Source organism: Marmota marmota, unplaced genomic scaffold (assembly GCF_001458135.2).
Source record: "Marmota marmota marmota unplaced genomic scaffold, marMar, whole genome shotgun sequence".
Lineage (NCBI taxonomy): Eukaryota > Metazoa > Chordata > Mammalia > Rodentia > Sciuridae > Marmota > Marmota marmota.
The window spans coordinates 3390656-3411806 of record NW_026000077.1 but is presented as its reverse complement, the minus strand read 5'-3'; the positions used below and the strand labels follow the sequence as shown (position 1 = coordinate 3411806).

The window sequence follows — 21151 nt, the reverse complement described above, 5'->3', positions numbered from 1 at the left end:
TTAGAGAGAAAAAGCTAGAAAGACTATAGCTGGGTTATCAAATTATAGTCATATCAAATTATAGTCATAGTTACACAAATTGAAGGAAAAACAAAATTTCTGTTATTAACATTTTCATTTTTTCTTGGTTAACCTTTCCTACAAAACAATCCCTGCCACAGGGGGATTATAATTCTACCACACCATAATTATTATTTATAGACAACTCCAAAACTATTTTTATTCATGTGTTGTTTTTTTCATAAAGTCCATTCATTTTCCTACTTTGAGTCCTTCATGTCTACTCATTTTTTATAAATTTTTTTGGTTGAACATGGACACAATACCGTTGTTTTTAATTATTTATTTTTATGTGGTGCTGAGGAACAAACCCAGTGTCTCATGTGTGCAAGGCAAGTGCTCTACCACGGAGCTACAACCCCAGCCCCTCAAATCTATTCTTTTTCTCACAACCTCCAGCACTTTCTTCCTTGACCCTCTTTCTTGGTGAATGATCTAAATTCCTACGTCACAGAGAAAAACCAAAGCTGTGAAACAAAAAATTCTATAAACTCCCATCCACTTATCATCATTTTGTGCCATATACTCTTACTTTTCTCTGTTACTGTGGTAGAATTGTCTATTCTTCTACCTAAAGGCCAATACTTTCATTTATCCACTAAATTTCATTCTGCTTACCTATTACAAATAAGACATTCAATAGCAACAACAAAAATTCTCCTTTCTGTCCTACATTATCATCTTTCCCATATCCTAAGTCTTTCCTGAGTATACAAACATGTTATAATCCTTACTTCTTATAAAAAGATCATTACACCACTTTCCTCTCCAACAACTTCTCCAATTATCTTCTTCCTTTAAAGTGTAATTTCTTGAGTTCCTTATACCTGATAGCAATAGCTGTTTCCACCTTCCTTTCCCCCTATTCTCTCCTAAACTCCTCCAATCAAACTCTGCTTCACTAAAACTACTATAATGATTACCAATTACCTCCACATTAGTAACACATTAATCAATTTTACTTTACCTCTGAGAAACATTTAATACAATTTATCACACTGTCTTCTTTGAAATACTTCCTTACTCGACTTCCAAGAAACATAGTTCTAGTTTTTCTAATACCACTCTGGCTAATACTTTAATGGCTCCTTATCATCTCTCTGATCTCCTCTGTTTTTAAGGTAGATAACTCCCATGATTGCACATGTTTTCATCCAGTCTGATAGCTTGACATATGCTACTCTCAACTTTACATCACTAGTCTAGGCCTATCTCTAATCCTACCCACTATTGGTATTAGGATGTTTGATGTTCATTTCAAACATATGATGTGCAAAACTCCATTGTTCAGACAAAAATATTGAAGTTATTCTTGGTCCATTCTCTTTCTTTCATATCCCATATAACCTTCAAAATACTACATCTGAAAGTTCACTACTTCGCTTCTCTGCTGCTGTCACTCTTGTTTGGATCACTATCATCTCTCCTAAGCATTATTAGAACCTGTTTTCCCTATTTTAGCAGAAAGATCCTGTTACAACATAAGTCAGATCATGTTTTTTTGCTCAAAATCATCTAATAACCGTATATCTTATTCAAAGTAGAAGCCTAAATTCTTATGTAGTAATCTATAAACTTAAATTCTGCCACCTAAACTCCCCATCCCATTAACAGGCCTTCTCTTCTTTCTACTCTCCTTTTTGTTCACTGTCCTCCTGCCACAAGGGCCTCTTTGCTGCTCCCCAGACAATATTAGGTACATTCCTCCCTCTGGGCCTTTGTATTTCATATTCCTTCTGCCATGAATATTCTGCCCCCAGAAAGGCTCAAGCTCACTTGCTATTCTCATCAGATCTTCACTCAAATGTTATTTAGGTGAGGGCTAACCTACCCAAAATTCTAACCCACTTTATACTTCACATAGTACTATTCCTCATTTTTTTCTTAGTAATTATCATTAACTAATATACTATACTTTGTTATTTATTTTATTTTATTGTTTCTCTCACTACAATGTAAACTCCTAAAAAATAAAGTATATTTTTCTTTTTTGTTCACTATTATATTCCTAGTATCTAGACCTAATGCTTGACTCTTAGTAGAAACTCAATATTTGCTTAATGAATCTTGAATAAATGAAGTACTTCAGGAAATCATACTGTTATAGCCTTTTTTCCTGACATAAAAAGCCATTTAATAATTTCATAGAGCATTCAAAGCTTCTTGAGAAGTATAAAACTCCACTAATAAGCTCTCAAGATTTAAAAAACTGAACATGATTACTAGCTATTCTGATATCCCCACAGAATCAATGAGAAGCATTTATTTGCATATAAAATATTTAATAGTAAAGAATAAATCACAATAAAGCATTTCTAGCAAAGGCTAACTTTAAAGATTTGAAAATTTAGTAAAAACAGTTTTCATGAATACAGTAAAAGGTAACAAAATATGATCATCTAATTATCTGAATATAACGACAAGTTTTCAGATAATATATAGTTATTTCACATTTAAGCCAAAAAATTTAATTGTATAAAGAAACACAAATTATTTATGCAAATTTTCTTAATTTTTTTTTTAGTTGTTGATGGACCTTTATTTTATTCATTTATTTATGTGGTGCTGGAAAATCTAACCTAGTACTTCACTCATGGGAAGCAAGCACTCTACCACTGAGCCATGATCCCAGCCCCATATGCAAATATTTTTAAGATCTCAACTTCCAGATAAAATTTGGCTTTTGGGAAAATAATTTTTAAATTAACCATAAATTTGAGGCTATTAAAAATCACACTGAGATTTTTTGAGATTAAACAAATAGCTTTTCTGCTTCCTTCAGTTTTTTTTTCCTATCCATTTTAGCAATGATAGCCCAGTGGTCCTCTCTCATTTTTCTCATAGGTCCAAACTTCAGCACAGATCCAGGGGTTGTCAGAGATGAAGGAGACTAAATGTAAAATAAAATAAAATACAATGATAATGCTTTTAAATTTAAAAAAAAAAATAAAGCCAGGCTTTTAAAATTTGCTTTCTGAAATAAAATGTAAAAGCTACCTTTTTTGGTGTTCTGACACAAAGATGAGAAACTGGTGGATTATTATTCTTGTATAGTTTGTTCGATGTCTCTTCCTCTGAAACCATGCTCTTGAAGAAAAATACAAAAATATAATGTTGGGACTACCATCGTTAACATTACATTATTAAAATTCTGTCAACATATCACATATGAGAATGAATAGTAGAATAAGGGGAGGAAAAAAGAAGAAAGAACAGAAGAGAGAGGAGGGACAAGAAAGGAGGAAAAAGAGAAAGAAGAAAAACCAAAGAAGGAAGAAGACAACAAAGTAAATCTTCAATCAGCCAAAATAGGACCTAGATTTTTATTCTATTAAATATACTCCTAAAAGTACTTTTCTACTGATTTCTTCTTCAGTTTTTAGAGTCTTTATAATACTTTTCTCCCCTACATTCTCCCCTACTTCCCCCACCCTACTCACTCAACTCACACTTAGACCTGATAATAACATTTATAATCCTACAAAAATTATAATATTATCTATGATCCAATAATTCTACTGCTGGGGATATACCCAGAAGAATTGAAAGCAGAGTCTTGAAGGGAAAATTCATATTCATAGTAGCATTACAACTAAAATGTAAAAGCAATCCAAATGTCCACCAACAGATGAATGAACAAGCAAAATATACATATATTATACACATGTATATTATATATATTATTTTTTATTATTATTATTCATCCTTAAAAAGTAAGAAAATTCTGACACATACAATGACATGGGTGAATCTTGAAGACATTATAAGTGGAAAAAAGTCAGTCACAAAAAGACAAACTGGGTATGATTCCACTTCTATGAGATACTCAGAGTAGACAAAACCATAGACACAAAACAGAATGGTGGTTTCCATGGGCTGCAGGGAGGGTGGGAAAAGGGGTTATTAGTTAATGAAGTAGATGAAAAGAGTTATAGAGATAGATAAAAAGAGCTATAGAGATTGATGGATGGCGATAATGGTTATGCACATTATGAATATACTTATTAACACATCTGATTACTGTATAGTTAAAATGGTAAATTTTGTTACGGGTATTTCATCACAATAAAATTTTTTTTTTAAAGAGGGAGAGAGAGAGAGAGAGAAATTCTTTAATATTTATTTTTCAGTTTTCGGAGGGCACAACATCTTTGTTTGTATGTGGTGCTGAGGATCGAACCTGGGCCGCACGCATGCCAGGCGAGCGCGCTACCGCTTGAGCCACATCCCCAGCCCCCACAATAAAATATTTAAAATTGTAGTTATCAATTTATGAATTTTGAAATTCCCCTAAATAATAATATATAACATTTAGTATTTTCCATATACCAGTCAGCTATTACAAGTTTTAAGTGCTTTGAATATTTAGTTTTTTTAATATTTATTTTTTTAGTTGGACACAATACCTTTATTTTATTTATTTATTTTTTATATTGTGCTGAGGATCGAACCCAGGGCCTCACACACTCTAGGTGAGTGCTCTATTACTGAGCCACAACCCCAGCCCCAACATATTTAGTTTTAATCTTCACAATTTTATGAGATGAGAAACTTAAACACACATTTTTTTAAGTAATTCCCCCACATTGTACAACTAGTAAGAGGTGGAGGTGGGTTTCAAATTCAGGCATCTAGTTATAGAATCCATTCTCAATGAATACGCTACACAATTCATTCATTCAGGTAAGCAGTCAGTTCACATGATATCTTCATGCTCATTAAATTCACACTTAAATTTCAGAAGCCTCACAGATAAGAATATTCAAGCAGATTTTCATGAATTCTAAGATATCAACAGAATAAGTTGTAGGGCTACCTTTACAAATACTCTCAGAACTACTATGTACCAATAAGCCATATCAGAAAGGAGAAATTATTTTAAAAATCATATGGTAAACTATTACTAAAATAAAATCAACTATAGCACACTAAATAAAAAAAATATATGTAATCTATTCAAGTCCTTTACCCATTTTTAGTTGGGTTATTTTGTTACTGAGTTGTGGGAGTTCTTTATATATTCTGGACATTAAATCATCTGTCAGGTAAATTATTTGCAAATATTTCCTTCTATTCTGTAGCTTATCGTTGCTTTTTTTTTTAAGTTGTTTTATTATTGTTGAATTGTGGAAGTTCTTTATATATTCTAAACATTAAACCCATGTCAAATTATTTGCAAACACTTCCTCCTATTCTGTAACTTGTCTTTGTACTTTCTTTGTAATGTCCTTTGATATATAACAGTTCTTAATTTGGACGAGGTTCAATTTATCAATTTTTTATTTTATTTATTCTGCACTTTTGGTGTTGTATATACAAAGTTGTTGACAAATCCAATGTCATGAGAATTTCTCCAATATTTTCTTCTAGATTTTTATAGTTTTAGTTATAAGTGGATCTTTGATCCATTTCAAGTCAATTTTTTAATAGGCTATAAGGTAAGGGGGTCCAACTTTACTCTTTTACATGTGAGTATCCATTTTTCCCAGTACTATCTGTTGTGGGGAAAAGAACCAAGACTGTCTGTTCCCCATTGTGTGGTCTTGGCACTGTTGTCAAAAAAAAATCAATTACTATAATGAGTTAGTTCTTATCTCTCTGTTCTATTCCATTGGTCTATATATCTGTCCCTTTGCCAGTAACAAATAGGTTTTTTAAATTTTTTTTAAATTGTAGATGGACAGAATACCTTTATTTATTTTTATGTGGTGCTGAGGATGAACCCAGTGCCTCTAGGCAAGTGTTTTACTGTTGAGCCATGCTCCCAACCCCTAACAAATAGTTTTAATCACTAGCTTTGTTGTAAGTATCACTATTGACAACTATGAGTTCTCTAACTTTAACCTTATTTTTCAAGATTGTTTTAGCCATTTAGGACCCTTTGCAAATTTCACATGAAGTTGAGTACTGACTTTTTCATTTCTGCAAATAAAGCTATTGGGAAGGGGAACCAAGATAAGTATAAACTAAAGGAATTCATGACTACTAAGCCAGTATTGCAGACTATGCTTAAAGAAATCCTATACACAGAAGATGAAGATACAAACAACTAAGAGAATGGGAAAGATTAAATCTCATTAGAATAATAGATAAGCAAATGAGAATATAGAAACAAACATTAGAAATAAAACAAAATAACAAGAATACATCTCTCTCCATAATAACATTGAGTATAAATGGCCTCAATTCTTCAATTAGAAGACATAGACTGACAAACGAGACCTAAAAATGAGACCCAATTGTATGTTGCCCACAAGAATGTCATTGGCAGACATTCACAGGCTGAAAGTGAAAGGATGGAAAATGGTATTTCACACAAATGGACCCCAAAAGCAAGCAGTAGTGGCTACTATTGTATCCAACAAACCAGATTTCAAACCCGAATTAACCAAATGAGACAAAGAAAGTCACTATACACTGATATAGGGAACAACCCAACTAGAATGTATAATTAATATCTGTGCCCCAAATATCAGGGCACCTAATTACATAAGAAAAATACATTACTCAATATAAAGGTTCAGATAGGTACCAACATAGTAACACTGGGTTTATTTCAATATGCCTCTCTCACTAACACATAGGTCATTCAGACATAAAATCAACAAAGATACTAGAGAGTTAAAACATACTGTATATCAAATGGACTTAACACCCACCTACAGAATATTTCATCTGACATCAGGCAAATACACTTTCCTGTGTAACTGTCTCCAAAATAGATCATTATTTAGGACTCAAAGCAAGTATTTTTTTTTTTTTGGCACAAGTCTTATGAAATAAAAAAGTTAAAATAACTGTTTGCATCTTAACAGATCATAATGGAATAAAATTATAATTCAATAGCAAGAAAAACTACAGAAATTATATAAATACATGGAGATTGAACAATACGCTTCTGAAGAGATCAGGAGAGAAATTAAAAAGATTCTTAGAATCAAACAAGAACAGAAATACAACATACCAGAATCTCTGGGACACAGCAAAGACAGTTTTAAGAGAAAAGTGTATACCTATGAGTGCCTACATTAAAAAAAACAACAACATAATGATCCCAAATAAATAATCTAATCATTCAAGTCTAGGTTTCAGGAAAATAACCATTCCCCAAACCTCCATGTCATGGATAGAGAGAATTATTATTATAAAAATGGCTATACTACCAAAAGTGATCTACAGAGTCAACATAATCCCAATAAAAATACCAATGATATTTTCCTCAGAACTAAGGAAAACATCCTGAAATTCATCTGAAAGAACAAAAGACCCAGAATAGCCAAAGCAATTCTGAACAAAAAGAGTAAGGCCAGAGGCATCACAGTACCTGACTTCAAATTATATTATGGAGTCGAATAATAAAAACAGCATGTACTGGAATAAAAATAGAAATGTAGACCAATGGAATAGAAGGTGCAGAGACAAACATCTATAATCATGTAATTCTTGACAAAGGTGCCAAAAACAGAGTGGAGATAACAGCCTCTTTAACAAACGGTCCTGGGAAAACTGAATATTCATATGTAAAAGATTGAAACTAGATCCCTATATCTCACTAGCACAAGAATCAACTCACAATAGATCAAAGGTCTAGGAATAAGACCAGAAACTTTGCATCTGCTAGAAGAAAACTTAGGAGAAACTCTCAAACATGTAAGCATAGGCAGCAACTTCCTCACTAGGACTCCTATAGCTCATGAAATAACAGCAGAAATCAATGAGTGGGATGGCATCAAACTAAAAAGCTTTTGTACAGCAAAGGAAAAAGTTAACAGAATCTATGGAATGGGAGAAAATCTTTGCCAGCTCCTCAATTGACAGAGAATTAATGTCCAGAACATAAAAAGAACTCAAAAACCTCAAAACACACACACACACACACACACACACCCCTGTTCAATAAATGGGCAAATGAACTAAACACACACTTCTCAAAAGAAGTATATATGGTCAACAATTATATGAAAAAAAAAAAGTTAAACATCCTTAGTGATCAGGGAAATACAAATCAAAACTACACTGAGATTTCATCTCACTCCAGTAAGAATGCCAATCATCAAGAATACAAACAATAGGGCTGGGGTTGTGGCTCAAGCGGTAGTGTGCTCGCCTGGCATGCATGCAGCCCGGGTTCGATCCTCAGCACCACATACAAAGATGTTGTGTCCGCCGAAAACTAAAAAAAATAAATAAATATTTTAAAAAATTCTCTCTCTCTCTGTCTCTCTCTCTCTCTCCCTCTCTCTTTAAAAAAATGTGTTTAAAAAAAAGAATACAAACAATAAATGCTAAAGAGAATGAAGGGGACAGGTAACCCTCATGCATAATCGGTGGAAATGTAAATTAGTATAGCCACTATGGAAATCAGTATAAAAATCCTCAGAAATTGATAAATTGTAACTACCATATGATACAGATATACCTCAGTATCTATCCAAACGAATCATAGACAGTGTACTACAAAAATTTGTGCATGTCCGTGTTTATAGTTACGAAATTCACAATAGTTATGGAGCCAGCCTAGGTCCAACAACAGATGAATAGATAAAGAAAATCTGGGACGTGTGTGTGTGTGTGTGTGTGTGTGTATCATCTAACTCCAGTAAGAATGACAATCATCAATGATATCATTAAATGATCATTGATGACATATATATATATATAAAATAAAGTTTTATTCAGTCATACATAAAAAAACAACAAATTGGGTTATTTACAGAAAATGGATGGGACTAGAAAGCAGTATGTTAAGGGAAAAACCAGACTGAGAAAGATAAGGTTTGTAGGTTCTCTCTCATATGTTGAAGTTGGGAAAAAATAATCTTATACTTACAAATGGTAATAATGAAATAAATGGCTTTGATCAGAATTTTGTCATTAAAATTTTTTGGTGATTTGCTGTATCTAGTGAGATAAGCATTATCTGTTTTTAAATTAAATGAACTAAGTTTAATTATTCTCAATAAACTATCATTATGATTTTAGAAAATAGCAGTATATATATATAAAGGGAGTAAACAGAGCCACAGAGTGCTAGAGGAAACAGCTTCCTTAAACATGCTGTCCTTACTACATTAATTCTTTAAGAGTGAAATTTTACATTTGTCAACCATACCTTGATATAAATTATCAACCAATAAGTGCTGTCAAATAAAGTAACATGTATAACATGCAAAAAAAGAGGCAGACCCTTAACAGATTTGGCTACAAGATTAAAAATATTCACCCCAATTTATTTTTTAACTTATTTTTATAAATCTTTGCTGGAAAACAACACAATGATTAATCATTTCATATTCCAATAATGCTATTGCCAGTATTTTCAAATGCCACATTTTCTGAAATTTAGAGGAAAATTATTTGACCGCTAATTCCTCAAAAATACTACAAAAAGCATAAGGCTTCTATTAGCTCCATGACATCAGTACTGCAATGATAGATACTAGGTACATATTTTACACACACACACACACACACACACACAAACACACATATCAAGAAATAATGAGGAGGGGAGGGGAGGGGAGGGGGGATAGTAGAGGATAGGAAAGGCAGCAGAACACAACAGACACTAGTATGGCAATATGTAAATCAATGGATGTGTAACTGATGTGATTCTGCAATCTGTATATGGGGTAAAAATGGGAGCTCATAACCCACTTGAATCAAAGGGTGAAATATGATATATCAAGAACTACGTAATGTTTTGAATAACCAACAATAAAAAATTAAAAAAAAAAAAGAAATAATGAGACAAATAATAAATTATATAAGCAATAAATACTGATTATTTACAATGTTTTACCAAAAGATCAGTAGTTTCCGAACTATCTGAATTAATATCAAATTCAAAGACCATTCTTCTCTTTTTATTACTTTCCTCAACAGATGTATTCTTTTCTTCCCTAGGCTGTATTTTTAGCTTAGTTGGTGTCTTCACTGTATATGCCTATACGAAAGTAAAAAAAAAGAAGACATTCTATCAAATAAAGTATATTATTAATAAAGGATTTAATAAACCATTCAATACAATTTAAGTCTTTAGCAGTTAAAAATCTCCATTTATTGGTAAATATATGAGACAGAAATTTTGAATAGAAATTTAATTCAGATGCTTTGATTCCAGAAATTTTTTCTCCAAAAAATTCACAATAATGGACTGCTTTGTCCTTTCTTTCAACTAACTAAAAACGGACAAAAAGTAAGAGAGGCAGACTTCTCCAGCTTCAACAATAAATAATCTTAAAATGAACTTCCAATTTTTCTATCTATAATTAAAAACAAAGACTGGAGTGAGTTTTGCTCTATCCATAAAGCTCCTTATTGCTCTGTGAGAAAATGTTTATCTTGGGTTGGTAAGGTAATTTGCATTAACTAAGGTTTAGTATTCCATATTATATTGTAATTTTTTTATAATTAAAAATGGCAGTGACATCAGCAAAAGGGCAGAGTGATGAGAACTCTTAACATTTCACTCCTACATAAATGCAAAAAATATTGGTTAAATAATGGTCAAAATTATATTTTTCATAACTCAGAAAATTAACAAAGGCTTTAAGCAGCCTACAGAGTCTTTACTCCAAAAATGCCAAATTTCTGTAAGAACAGCAAACTTTATGGTGTCTAAATATTCCCTGTTCTCATTCACAATCTCTAGGCTCTACATTATCCTTTAAAAATAACGGTCCACTACCCTGGTACAGCCTGCCAACAAAAAGAGTAGAACAAAGAGCTATTTCAAAGCTTTACGTGTGTGTGTGTGTGTGTGTGTGTGTGTGTGCGTGTGTGTAAGAATAATGTGATACCAAAATCTTTTTTATTTTTATTTTTTTGGTACTGGAGATTAAATCCAGGGAATTTTACTGTGTAAAGGCCCTCAATTCTAACTTTTTGTTTTGTTTTGTTTTGTTTTTTGAGACAGGATCTCACTAAGTTGCTGAGGATGGTCTCAAATTTGGCAATTCTTTTTGCCTCAGCTTCCTAAATCATTGGCATTACATGTATTTACTTTCACAGAATCTTCTTTTTGATTAAAAAATGTTACTATCCGGGGCTGGGGCTGTAGCTCATTGGTAGCTCACAGGTGTGAGGCCCTGGCTTCGATCCTCAGCAACACATAAAAATAAATAAATAAAAATATTGTGTCCATCTACAACTAAAAAAAATATTTAAAAAGAAAGTTACTATTATCTTGGGATGTCAGTAACCAACCTTTGGTAATGGGGCAGATAAAGTACTTTTGGCAGAGGTCCACAGAGTGTCTCTTTTATCTTTGGATTTGCCATGATTGGCTGATGAAAAATTTCGAGATATATTTTGTGAAGAGGCTGTTTTAGAGTCAAATTTCCGATAATTAGTTTCAGGTGTTTCCAATAAAGATGTCTGTGTTTTCTGCATTAAACAAAAGTGAATAACTCCATCATTAAATTTTATTTTTATTATTTCTAAATTTAAAGTATAACTAGTAGAATTCTAAAATATTCAAACTAGAATTTACCCCCAAATTTATATTTTATTAGTTAAGCATGAATAAATTACACTTACTCTGTCACTTTAATAGACTATTTAAGATGATTATGGTAAATGCCTCTTCCCTGTCTTCATAGATCTGCTATGAAAACAAGGTTACTCTACTGACCAAAAGTTGAGATTTCTCAAATCAATCAATCATTGTCTCCCTTCTTGGCAAAAAATAAAATAAAAAAGCCTTCATCTATGAAATAGTCTAACAGCCTAAAAGCCAGAGGGCAATTTACTTTCCATTTTTATCCATTCTCTTTTATGTATTCTTTTATTCATTCTCTCTTATATATAAAAATATCCGTCTTTCTCTACTTACTAGCCACACTCATGTTCAAGCAAAGAGGGGATACAGGTCCAGGCACAGTGGCGTATGCCTATAATCCCTGTGGCTCAGGAAGTTTAATCAGGGGGATAGGAAGTTCAAAGCCAGCCTCAGCAAAAGCAAGGCATAAGCAACTCAGTGAGACCATCTCTTAAAAAAATACAAAATAGGGCTGGGGATGTGGCTCAGTGGTCAAGTGCCCCTGAGTTCAATCCCCAGCACCACCCCTAAAAAGGTAGTGGTGTGTGGGGGGAATCATGAAAATAAAGAAAAAGATATTTTCATGAAAAACAAACTGAGTAAATGGCTATTTGCTTCAATTCTGAAAGTAAGTCAACTGTAAATTTACTCCAAATACTTAACCTTACTTCAACTCATTTTCCTTCATTCTAGTCCTCTCTACCTTTGTATACAGTTTCCTTTAGCATCTAATCTGGCTTTCTAGTAAAAGCTATTAATAATTCCTTTAGTGGAATCCTACATGAAACCCATGTTCATCACTTTCTATTTTACCACTTCCTTCGGTAACCACCATCTCCATGAATACTATCATGGCAATCACTCACATGAAAGACTGAAACAAACAAACACATGCACTGAATCACAGTGACAATACTTCAAAAGCTTGATGATTGAATTTACAGTAAGATTAAATTAGGAGAGTATGGGGTGCAGGATTAAGAGGTGGACTACATGTACTATTAAAAACTACTGAAATAATGTTATATTGTGTGCATATAAAAAAGATGAGGGGAAAAAAACATTGAAGTGGGAGCCATGTAATATGGTCTTCACTCCTGGATTTCTCACTATTCTTGCCAGGTGATTTTAAGTAAATTATTGTTTTAGTCAACTTTTCACTGCCGTGACTTAAAAAGAACAATTTTAGAGGAGGGAAAGTTTATGTGGGGCTCCCAGTTTTAGATGTCTTAGTTCACAGACAGCTGATTCCATTGCTCTGGACTAGAAGTGAGGTCAATCATCATTGTGGAAGGGCTTGGAGGTGGAAAACAGCTTAAGACATGGCCACCAGGAAGGGGGGAGAGAGGAAAAGATGGAGAGAGAAACAAGAGGTGAGAGTGAGGGAAAAGGAAAAAGAGAGAGCGCACACTCCTCACCACAGACAAAATATATAAACTCCAAAGGCGTGACCCCCCCCCACCTACCTCCTCCAGCCAACCCCCTGCCTACAGTTACCACCAAGTTAATCCCTGTCAGTGAATTAATGTACTGATTAGGTTAAGGCTCTCCTAATCCAATCATTTCACCTCTAAACTCTTTTGTATTATCTCACACATGAACTTTTGAAAGTCACCTCATATCTAACCATAACAATCTCCAAGCATCTCTAGGCTTAAATTGTGTCTATCCATAAAATCAAGGAGCCAAATTAAGTGATTCATAGTTTTTTGCCCAGTTCTACTCATCTATCATTTCATAGTCATTTTTCCAGCAGATATGAATTTTGGTAGCCACTTTTCAGAATTGCATTTCTATGTCCTTTTTCCTACATATTATTACATCATAATTGAATGAGCAATTTTTTTACTTTTTCTTTTTAAAAATTTTTAAAAATTTGTTCTAATTAGTTATACATTACAATAGAATGCATTTTGACACATCATACATAAATGGAATATAACTTCTCAATTCTTTGGTTGTAAATAATGTAGAGTTACACAGGTCATTTAATCATATATGCACATGGCGTATGAGTGAACAATTTTTATAAAGTTTTTCTGCTCTCTTGATTCATCAATGGTCACCCTTGGAACCTCCAAAGTTTGACTTTTCATGAACATACTTTCCCCCGATTTGGCCTGAGAATGACAATTTGAAGTCACTGTACCACCTTGTGGCATGTCAGGGAAATGACATTTTCCTGGTAGCCTAAAAGAAAAGGTTCACCACTGGAGATTATCTGTCCTTCTTCATAAAACATGGTGGAAACACTATTCCTTACATCTTTTCTGAATATTTTATTTCTAGTGATATATATATAAAGAACATGCACTTTTTGTTTTATTTTTTAAACAAACATACGACATTTATTCTATGCCAAATACTGTTTTAAATGCTTTATGAACACCATTTCATTTAATCTTCCTAGCAAATTTAGGTGGTAGGTGTTATTAGAAGCTTTTCCCATATGAGGAAAGAGGCATGAAGGAGTTAAGCAACTTGCCCAAACTCAGAAATGTTTGATAACTTAATGATTATTATATATAAGGCCTATGATATTTCCGTAATATTAGAATAAAGTACCCAAAAAGCCTAGTTACATTTCTTCACTTCTTGAAACACTTTTTTCATTTTTAAAACATATATAAAAATAAAATTTGATATTATCCAAACCCCCTGCAAACAAAATATACAAAAAATAGTCATATAATATGGAATTACACATAAATCAAAACATCCCTATAAGAATTTATGACATATACTTTTAATATAAATAACTCCTATGTTTATAAAAGAATATTAGTGATTATTCAATTTGTTTATCCTTATAAAACACTTCCCTAAGACTATATCCAACCTTGCAGGTTAGTTTTATTATAATGAAAATTTCTCCAAATATACTGTTTTCAAGTATTTATTGCAGTGTCTGGGACAAATGAAGCACTAAATATTCACTGACAGGTCTAATATTTCTTTCTTTCTCTTTTGAATTCAAATGTAAATACTTAATTGTGTTAACTAAAAACTGGTTGAATCAAAATTCTTCTGTAACAATCCAATATTATCAAATAGGTTTATAGAGGCTGAGGTATATTCCTCCCCATACCTGTTGCTTCCTTCCATGTGTAGGAAGCTCTACTAGGGTAACATTCCTAACCTCCCACCACCTTCTTAGGAAAGGAACAATGGTTTAATGTGATTGGTGAATTTGGAAGGACAAACTGGATACCTACAGTACAGCTCCTTCATTACTCCTCCTCTTAAAAACAAGAGGAAGCACACATTTGCTGTTGCTTCTGCCATAAGTTTTTAACATTAAAACTGGCCATCAAGGGCCTGGGATTGTGGCTCAGCAGTAGAGCGCTCGCCTAGCATGGGCGGGACCTGGGTTCGATCCTCAGCACCACATAAAAATAAAGGCATTGTGTTGTGCCCATCTACACCTAAAAAATAAATATTAAAAAAAAAAAAAAACTGGCCATCAAGTGGGTAGACCTGTCCAAGTCAAGGTTTACTTATGACAGAATAGGTAAATCTGACTAATCTGAAATTTCAAGATTAAGAAATTCTCTTGCCTTTAATTATAAACCATATAGTCCAATATAGTATTTTATCAACAATAAAGATATTCTTTTGGTTCTCCTTTGCTTTTATTAATTGTTTTAGAACTTAAATGAGGAAAACACAATGTTATTTATTTAGTCCCCTCAACTCAAATTAGATAAATCTAAATATAAGCTCTCTTGAAGTTTTTCAAGAGAGAAAACACACAAGTACCTTTAGACAACACTATATAAGAACTGTAAAGACTGAAATCATCTCTAATCTCCAAATGAAAGGTGTTTTGAAATTTTTAGCTAATGCTTTTGATTAATAGCAAAAAACTTTAGGAAATAAAATTGTGTGGTATATTTTAAATGTTATTTTTCTACTTATGAATAAAAATGATTATTTACAAGCAAATGTTAGAAAATGATTTTCAGAATTACATAAAACTCTCACCTTGTCTTTTCTTTCTTTGGGAGTAATTATGTTTTCCTTTGCTTCTCTTTTGAGGATTTCCTATTAAAAATTAATATCAAATGTATACAACATAATCATTTTTATTATCACAAATGAATATTCTTATTACCAAAAGCACAAAATATTATTATTAAAATAATAAATATCAAAATTCCTATTAACTATCAACAAAAAAAAAAAGGACTAACTTTCAATCTTATAAAATAAGGAAAAGAAAAACAATTACCTCCTTTCTATAGTGGTATAGTTTGGTTTTGATAATCCTTTTATTCTGATGTGTTTTTAGTATGTATCTGTGCAATCAAGTCTCTTTAAACTCTGAATCTCAACTTTCTTATTTGCAAAATAAAATAATGAATAAGGCTGCAGAGGGGCTGGGGTTGTGGCTCAGTGGTAGAGCGCTCACCTAACACGTGTGGGGCCCTGGGTTCGATCCTCAGCACCACATATAAATAAATAAAATGAGGGTATTGTGTCCACCTACAACTAAAAAATTATTTTTAAAAAAGGATTGCAGAGTAAGGGATACATACAAGTAACTATGAAGAACTGCAAAGAAATACAAAATATTATTGGCTGTTAAAGGCAGAATCAACTTTTCCCTGTGTGTTGAAAAAAAACGTTTATTTCAGTCGAACTTAAAATAACGAATAAACTTTCAGCACAAGGTAAGCAGAGGTGAGGGACAAAAAGAAGGGAAATACTGAGAAGCAAATATAATCACCTGAATAAGTACAGAAAAATTCACAACAGGAAATAATATGTAACTTTTGCTAAAGAATATAATGTTTGTATAGAAGCAGTCAAGATAAAATGATAAAAATGTTGTGGTCACTGTGGAAAGTGTAATATGCTAAGCTACAGAATTTATCTATTTTCACTGAATACCTTGCATACATCATAGTATCTCTCTCACAGTATTGTTCCTATGCAAATAAAACAACAACAATAAAAACCCACATGCACAACTCATTCCATCATAAAAACAGCAGGCAATAAACTCATTTAATAGTATTTATTGTTGTTACTGTGTATCCATTATCTACCAATGGTTAATCATCAGTTATAATGTCTACTGGTATACTCTAGAGAGCTGGAACTTTGTCTTCTTTTATATTTGCTAAATGAGCAATATTACACTGATTCCCAGAATATACTGCTTTCTAGAAGACAAAAAGAGAAAGATCTCCCACAACTGCACCATTTCTGATTCCCAGAACATATTGCCTTCTAGAAGACAAAAGGAGAAAGATCTCCCATAACTGCACTATCTCTACAACTCTTTTTGTTGGATATCTTAGTATAGATCTGATACAATGTGGGTTTTTGTTGTTGTTGTTGTTTGTTTGTTTATGGGACTGGGGATTGAACCCAGGGCCTTGTACATGCTAGGCAAGCACTCTACCAACTGAGCTATATCCCCAGCCCCTACAATGTGTTGTTGTTGTTTTTTTTAAGAGAGAGAGAGAGAGAGAGAGAGAGAGAGAGAGAGAAATTTTAATATTTATTTTTTAGTTTTTGGCGGACACAACATCTTTGTTTGTATGTGGCTGGGATGTAGCTCAGAGGCAAAGCGTCTGCCTTGCATTCGCAAAGCCCTGGGTTCGACCCCCAGTTCCAAAAAAGACAAAAAAAAGAACTCCACCAAAAACATAAGATTAAAAAAAAAAAAAACCTACAATGTGTTTTTAAGGTGTGAATTACCTCATATACAAACATGTATCTTTGGTGGTGGCCAACTGATCATGAGTTCCTTAGTATCAAAGATATACACCCACTAAAATCCCTATTTAATCTAAGTAAATAAAATGTTGCTATAATCTGAGTAAGTAAACTGGCCTGGCAAAGACAGAATAAAGCAGGGTTACCTGAATGCAGAATAACAGCACCATGACCAAATTTCAGATCTAAATAAATTTACAAATCTGAAACTTTCTAAATAAAAAGGAAGACCAGTCCTCCTATAGAAGGACTCTGCAACAATATAGCAAATACATACTGCCTGCATCCTTCCTACTATCTTGTGTATTAAAGATAAAAATATTAATATTTATGGATAATTAAAAATTGACCCTAAGATAACACCAATTCTTAGGGATCTATAATGTTAGAACTATTTCTCACTAGTCACAATGTAACCTCATAGACTCATGAAATTTATTACCTGACCCACCAAAAAAAATAAGCATATCTGGGTCAGGTAATAAATTTCATGAGTCTATGAGACCAGAAACCTAAACTTTAGCTATTTTTTTTGGTTCCTGGGTATACCATTTAAATAGATAAACCCAGTATATGTCATAATCCCCATACTAGTTCTGACCACAGAATAAAAGATTTTAAGGCTGGAAGGATCATCGAGAAGATCTTACAACTCTTCATTCACATCCAGATAGAAAATAAACAAATTTCACATCACTAGGGAGAGATTCATCAAACTATGAAACATGTGAGGAAGGTGGTTTTCGATAATCTCATAAAGCCAACCTATACTAATTGAAAGTTAAGACATCATCTGATAATAGTTTCCTTATACCAATGGACTTATAGGTAAAATGAGAATTATTTTAAGAACTAAAAAAAAAAAGGTTCAACATAAATGATGAATTGAATCTACATAAATATAAAGCTCAAGTTAGATACAGGAATCATGATAAAGGAATAGAATATACTTTTTAAAATAAATCTTGACTATGTCAAATAATAAATAGTAAAATTACTTTTTCAGGGGAAGATGAAGCAGGAAAAAATATTAGGTATATTACTTAAGATATAAGGGTAATCAGTAATGTAAATGAAAAGACCTTATACACATTACAAACATGCATTCACTTCAGAGAAAAGATAATTATTAATATTTAACAAAAAAATAAAAGGACAAGAACATTATTAAAATATATATCATACCAACAATGATTAATATTCAGAAACTATAAGCAACTCAATGACAAGTCAATTGAAAAAAAGCAATTAAAATTATTAATATGATTCAAAAATAGATAAGGACTTGAATAATTAATCCTCCAAAGTAGATATACATATGGCCAACAAGCACATTTAAAGATGCTGAAAAATACTCATCATAAGAAAAATTTAAATCATAACCACAAAGAGAGATCATCTCACATACAGTAGAATAGCCACTATCAAATAAGCAGAAAATAACAAGGACAGACAAGGACATGGAGCAATTCAATTGAAACTCTTTTACACTGCAATTGGGAATGTCAAATGGTTCAGTCACTATAACAAATAATATGAAGGTTATTCAAATAATTAATAACAGAATTACCAAAGGATCTAACAATTCCACTTCTAGGTATACATCCAAAAGAAATCAAAACAGGATTTAAAAGAAATATATGCACACCCACATTCATCACAGCATTATTCACAACAGACAAGAGATCAAAGCAACCTAATAACCAATAAGAGATGAATGAATTTTAAAAATACAGCCTATGCATGCAATGAAATATTATACAGTCTTAAAAAAGGATATCCTATCATAAGCCATAACATGAATGAACCTTAAAGGTATATGCAATTTAAAATTTGAGAATTGTTTGTTTCTGGAATTTTCTGTTTAATATTTTTGGAGTACAGTTAACTGTGGGTACTAAAGTCACCAAAGGACAAATTCTGTAAGATTCCATTCATATGAAGCAACTAAAGTAGTCAAAATAAGAAAGAGAAGGCATAAAGGTAGTTACCAAGAATTGGGGATGGTGTAGAATTAGTGCTTAATGGATATGGAGTTTCAATTTTGCAAGATGAAAAAAGTACGAGAAATATATTCATACAACAATGTGAATGTATTTAATACCACTGAACAGTACATCTAAAAAGTGTTAAGACAGTTAATTTCATGTTACATATACATATACACACATACATACAAACACACACACACAACAAAAAATAAAACTACAAACCATTCTAATTTACTAATATAAAAAGCACTAAACAAAATATCGGTTATAAATCAGTGTTGCATTTAAAAATATATATCATGACCAGGGTTATCCCAAAAATCCAAAATAAAATACATATCATAACAATAAATATGATTAGAACTATTAGAGAAAAGAAGACTCAAATCAGAGACTTAATCAAGGTTAGTAAATGTAAAATGTAAGAGACAAATTACAGAAAAGTGAGGGTCACAGCATAAGTATCAGAACAGGCTGACTTTGAGGCAAAAGGACAAAGATAAAAGAGCAGAATAGCATGACATTTCATCATGCTACTCACAATGATATGCAACTTAAAATTTGAGAATTGTTTGCTTCTGGAATTTTCTGTTTAATATTTTTGGAGTACAGTTAACTGTGGATACTAAAACCATGGAAAGTGAAATGACAGACAAGGAGGAACTACTATGTTTGTTAATCATTTATCCAGTGCTATGGTTTGGAGGCTTGTTTCCTCTAAACTCATGTTACAATCTGGTTACTACTGTAGCACTGTTAAGACTTAACTATGTAATCTTGAATCAACAGCCCAATCTCTGTAAAAATGAAGACAATAATAGGTATTGCATACAACATTATTGTAAGGATTAAAGTAGGGTATTCAATACAGTGCCTGCCACACAGAAAGCAAAAAATAAATAAATAACTAGCATTTTTAATTTTAAAGTGTGAGTCAATTCATCTTGTAAACTGCAAAAGATATGAGCCATTTTTCTGAAACAATGAATAGCTGAAAAGTCATATTAAAGTATTTTAAATATTAATATATGATAATACTTCTCAAATAGTTATTTTTAAGGCATTTCTATTCTTAAAGGTGCACACATACTCATGTGTTTAGCATTTAAATGCTAAATACTTCTAGAGAAAAGCTAGCAGGGAAAACTGAATTTTCTAATCCCTAGTTATCCAAATTAATCAAATTATTTTCTAATATAACATACTTAAAGCACAAATTTGCATCTAAATCTTACAATCTTTTACCTATAAGGCAAAAAAAACCTACTTTTTCTTCTTTCTCTATTTCAAGTTGCTTCTTAATGGACAAAAATTCAATTTTTAGATTAGACAGTTCAAGCTCCTAAAGAAAAAGAAACATGAAGTTTATAAGCACTTCCATATATTTCTCAAGACAATAAAAATGTAAACCAGTGCTCCAAGTAAATTCAATTCTGTATATAGAGAAATAAATTCATCATAAAATATCCTTTAAAAACATACAGATATGAAAGTTGCTAGTTGAACATGATTAGATTTCATTTAAACAAGTTTTTTTATTGTTTTCGTTAAAGAAAGATTTAACACTGTATCTTACCAAAGATGCTTTCACTGATGACTGTTCTTGTTCTCTGCTCTTATAAAGTCCTAATTCTGAGTCTCTTTCTTCAACAATCTTATCATATTGGTGCTATATTAAACAAAGAAAATAATTTAAACTGAGTTGTCTTTGATATCCTAATATTTAATATTTGAAGAAAGTGATATTTATAAGTTTCTGTGTATATATGTGTGTGTGTGTGTGTGTGTGTGTGTATATATATATATATATATATATATATATATATATATA

The 21151-nt window shown here is 32.1% G+C and overlaps 1 protein-coding gene across 1 annotated transcript in view; it reads right to left on the bottom strand.

Moving 5' to 3' along the window:
• Positions 1–2399: 2399 nt before the first annotated feature.
• Positions 2400–21151, bottom strand: part of Sycp1 (synaptonemal complex protein 1) — a 117846-nt gene continuing 99094 nt past the window's right edge. Inside the window, exons 25-30 of the mRNA XM_048814553.1 lie at positions 20897–20989; positions 15587–15646; positions 11269–11448; positions 9863–10006; positions 3058–3147; positions 2400–2950 (exon numbers count right to left, since the gene is read on the bottom strand). Of these exons, the coding sequence (XP_048670510.1) occupies positions 2813–2950; positions 3058–3147; positions 9863–10006; positions 11269–11448; positions 15587–15646; positions 20897–20989 (705 nt within the window). The 3' untranslated portion in view covers positions 2400–2812. The remainder of the gene's footprint in view (positions 2951–3057; positions 3148–9862; positions 10007–11268; positions 11449–15586; positions 15647–20896; positions 20990–21151) is intronic.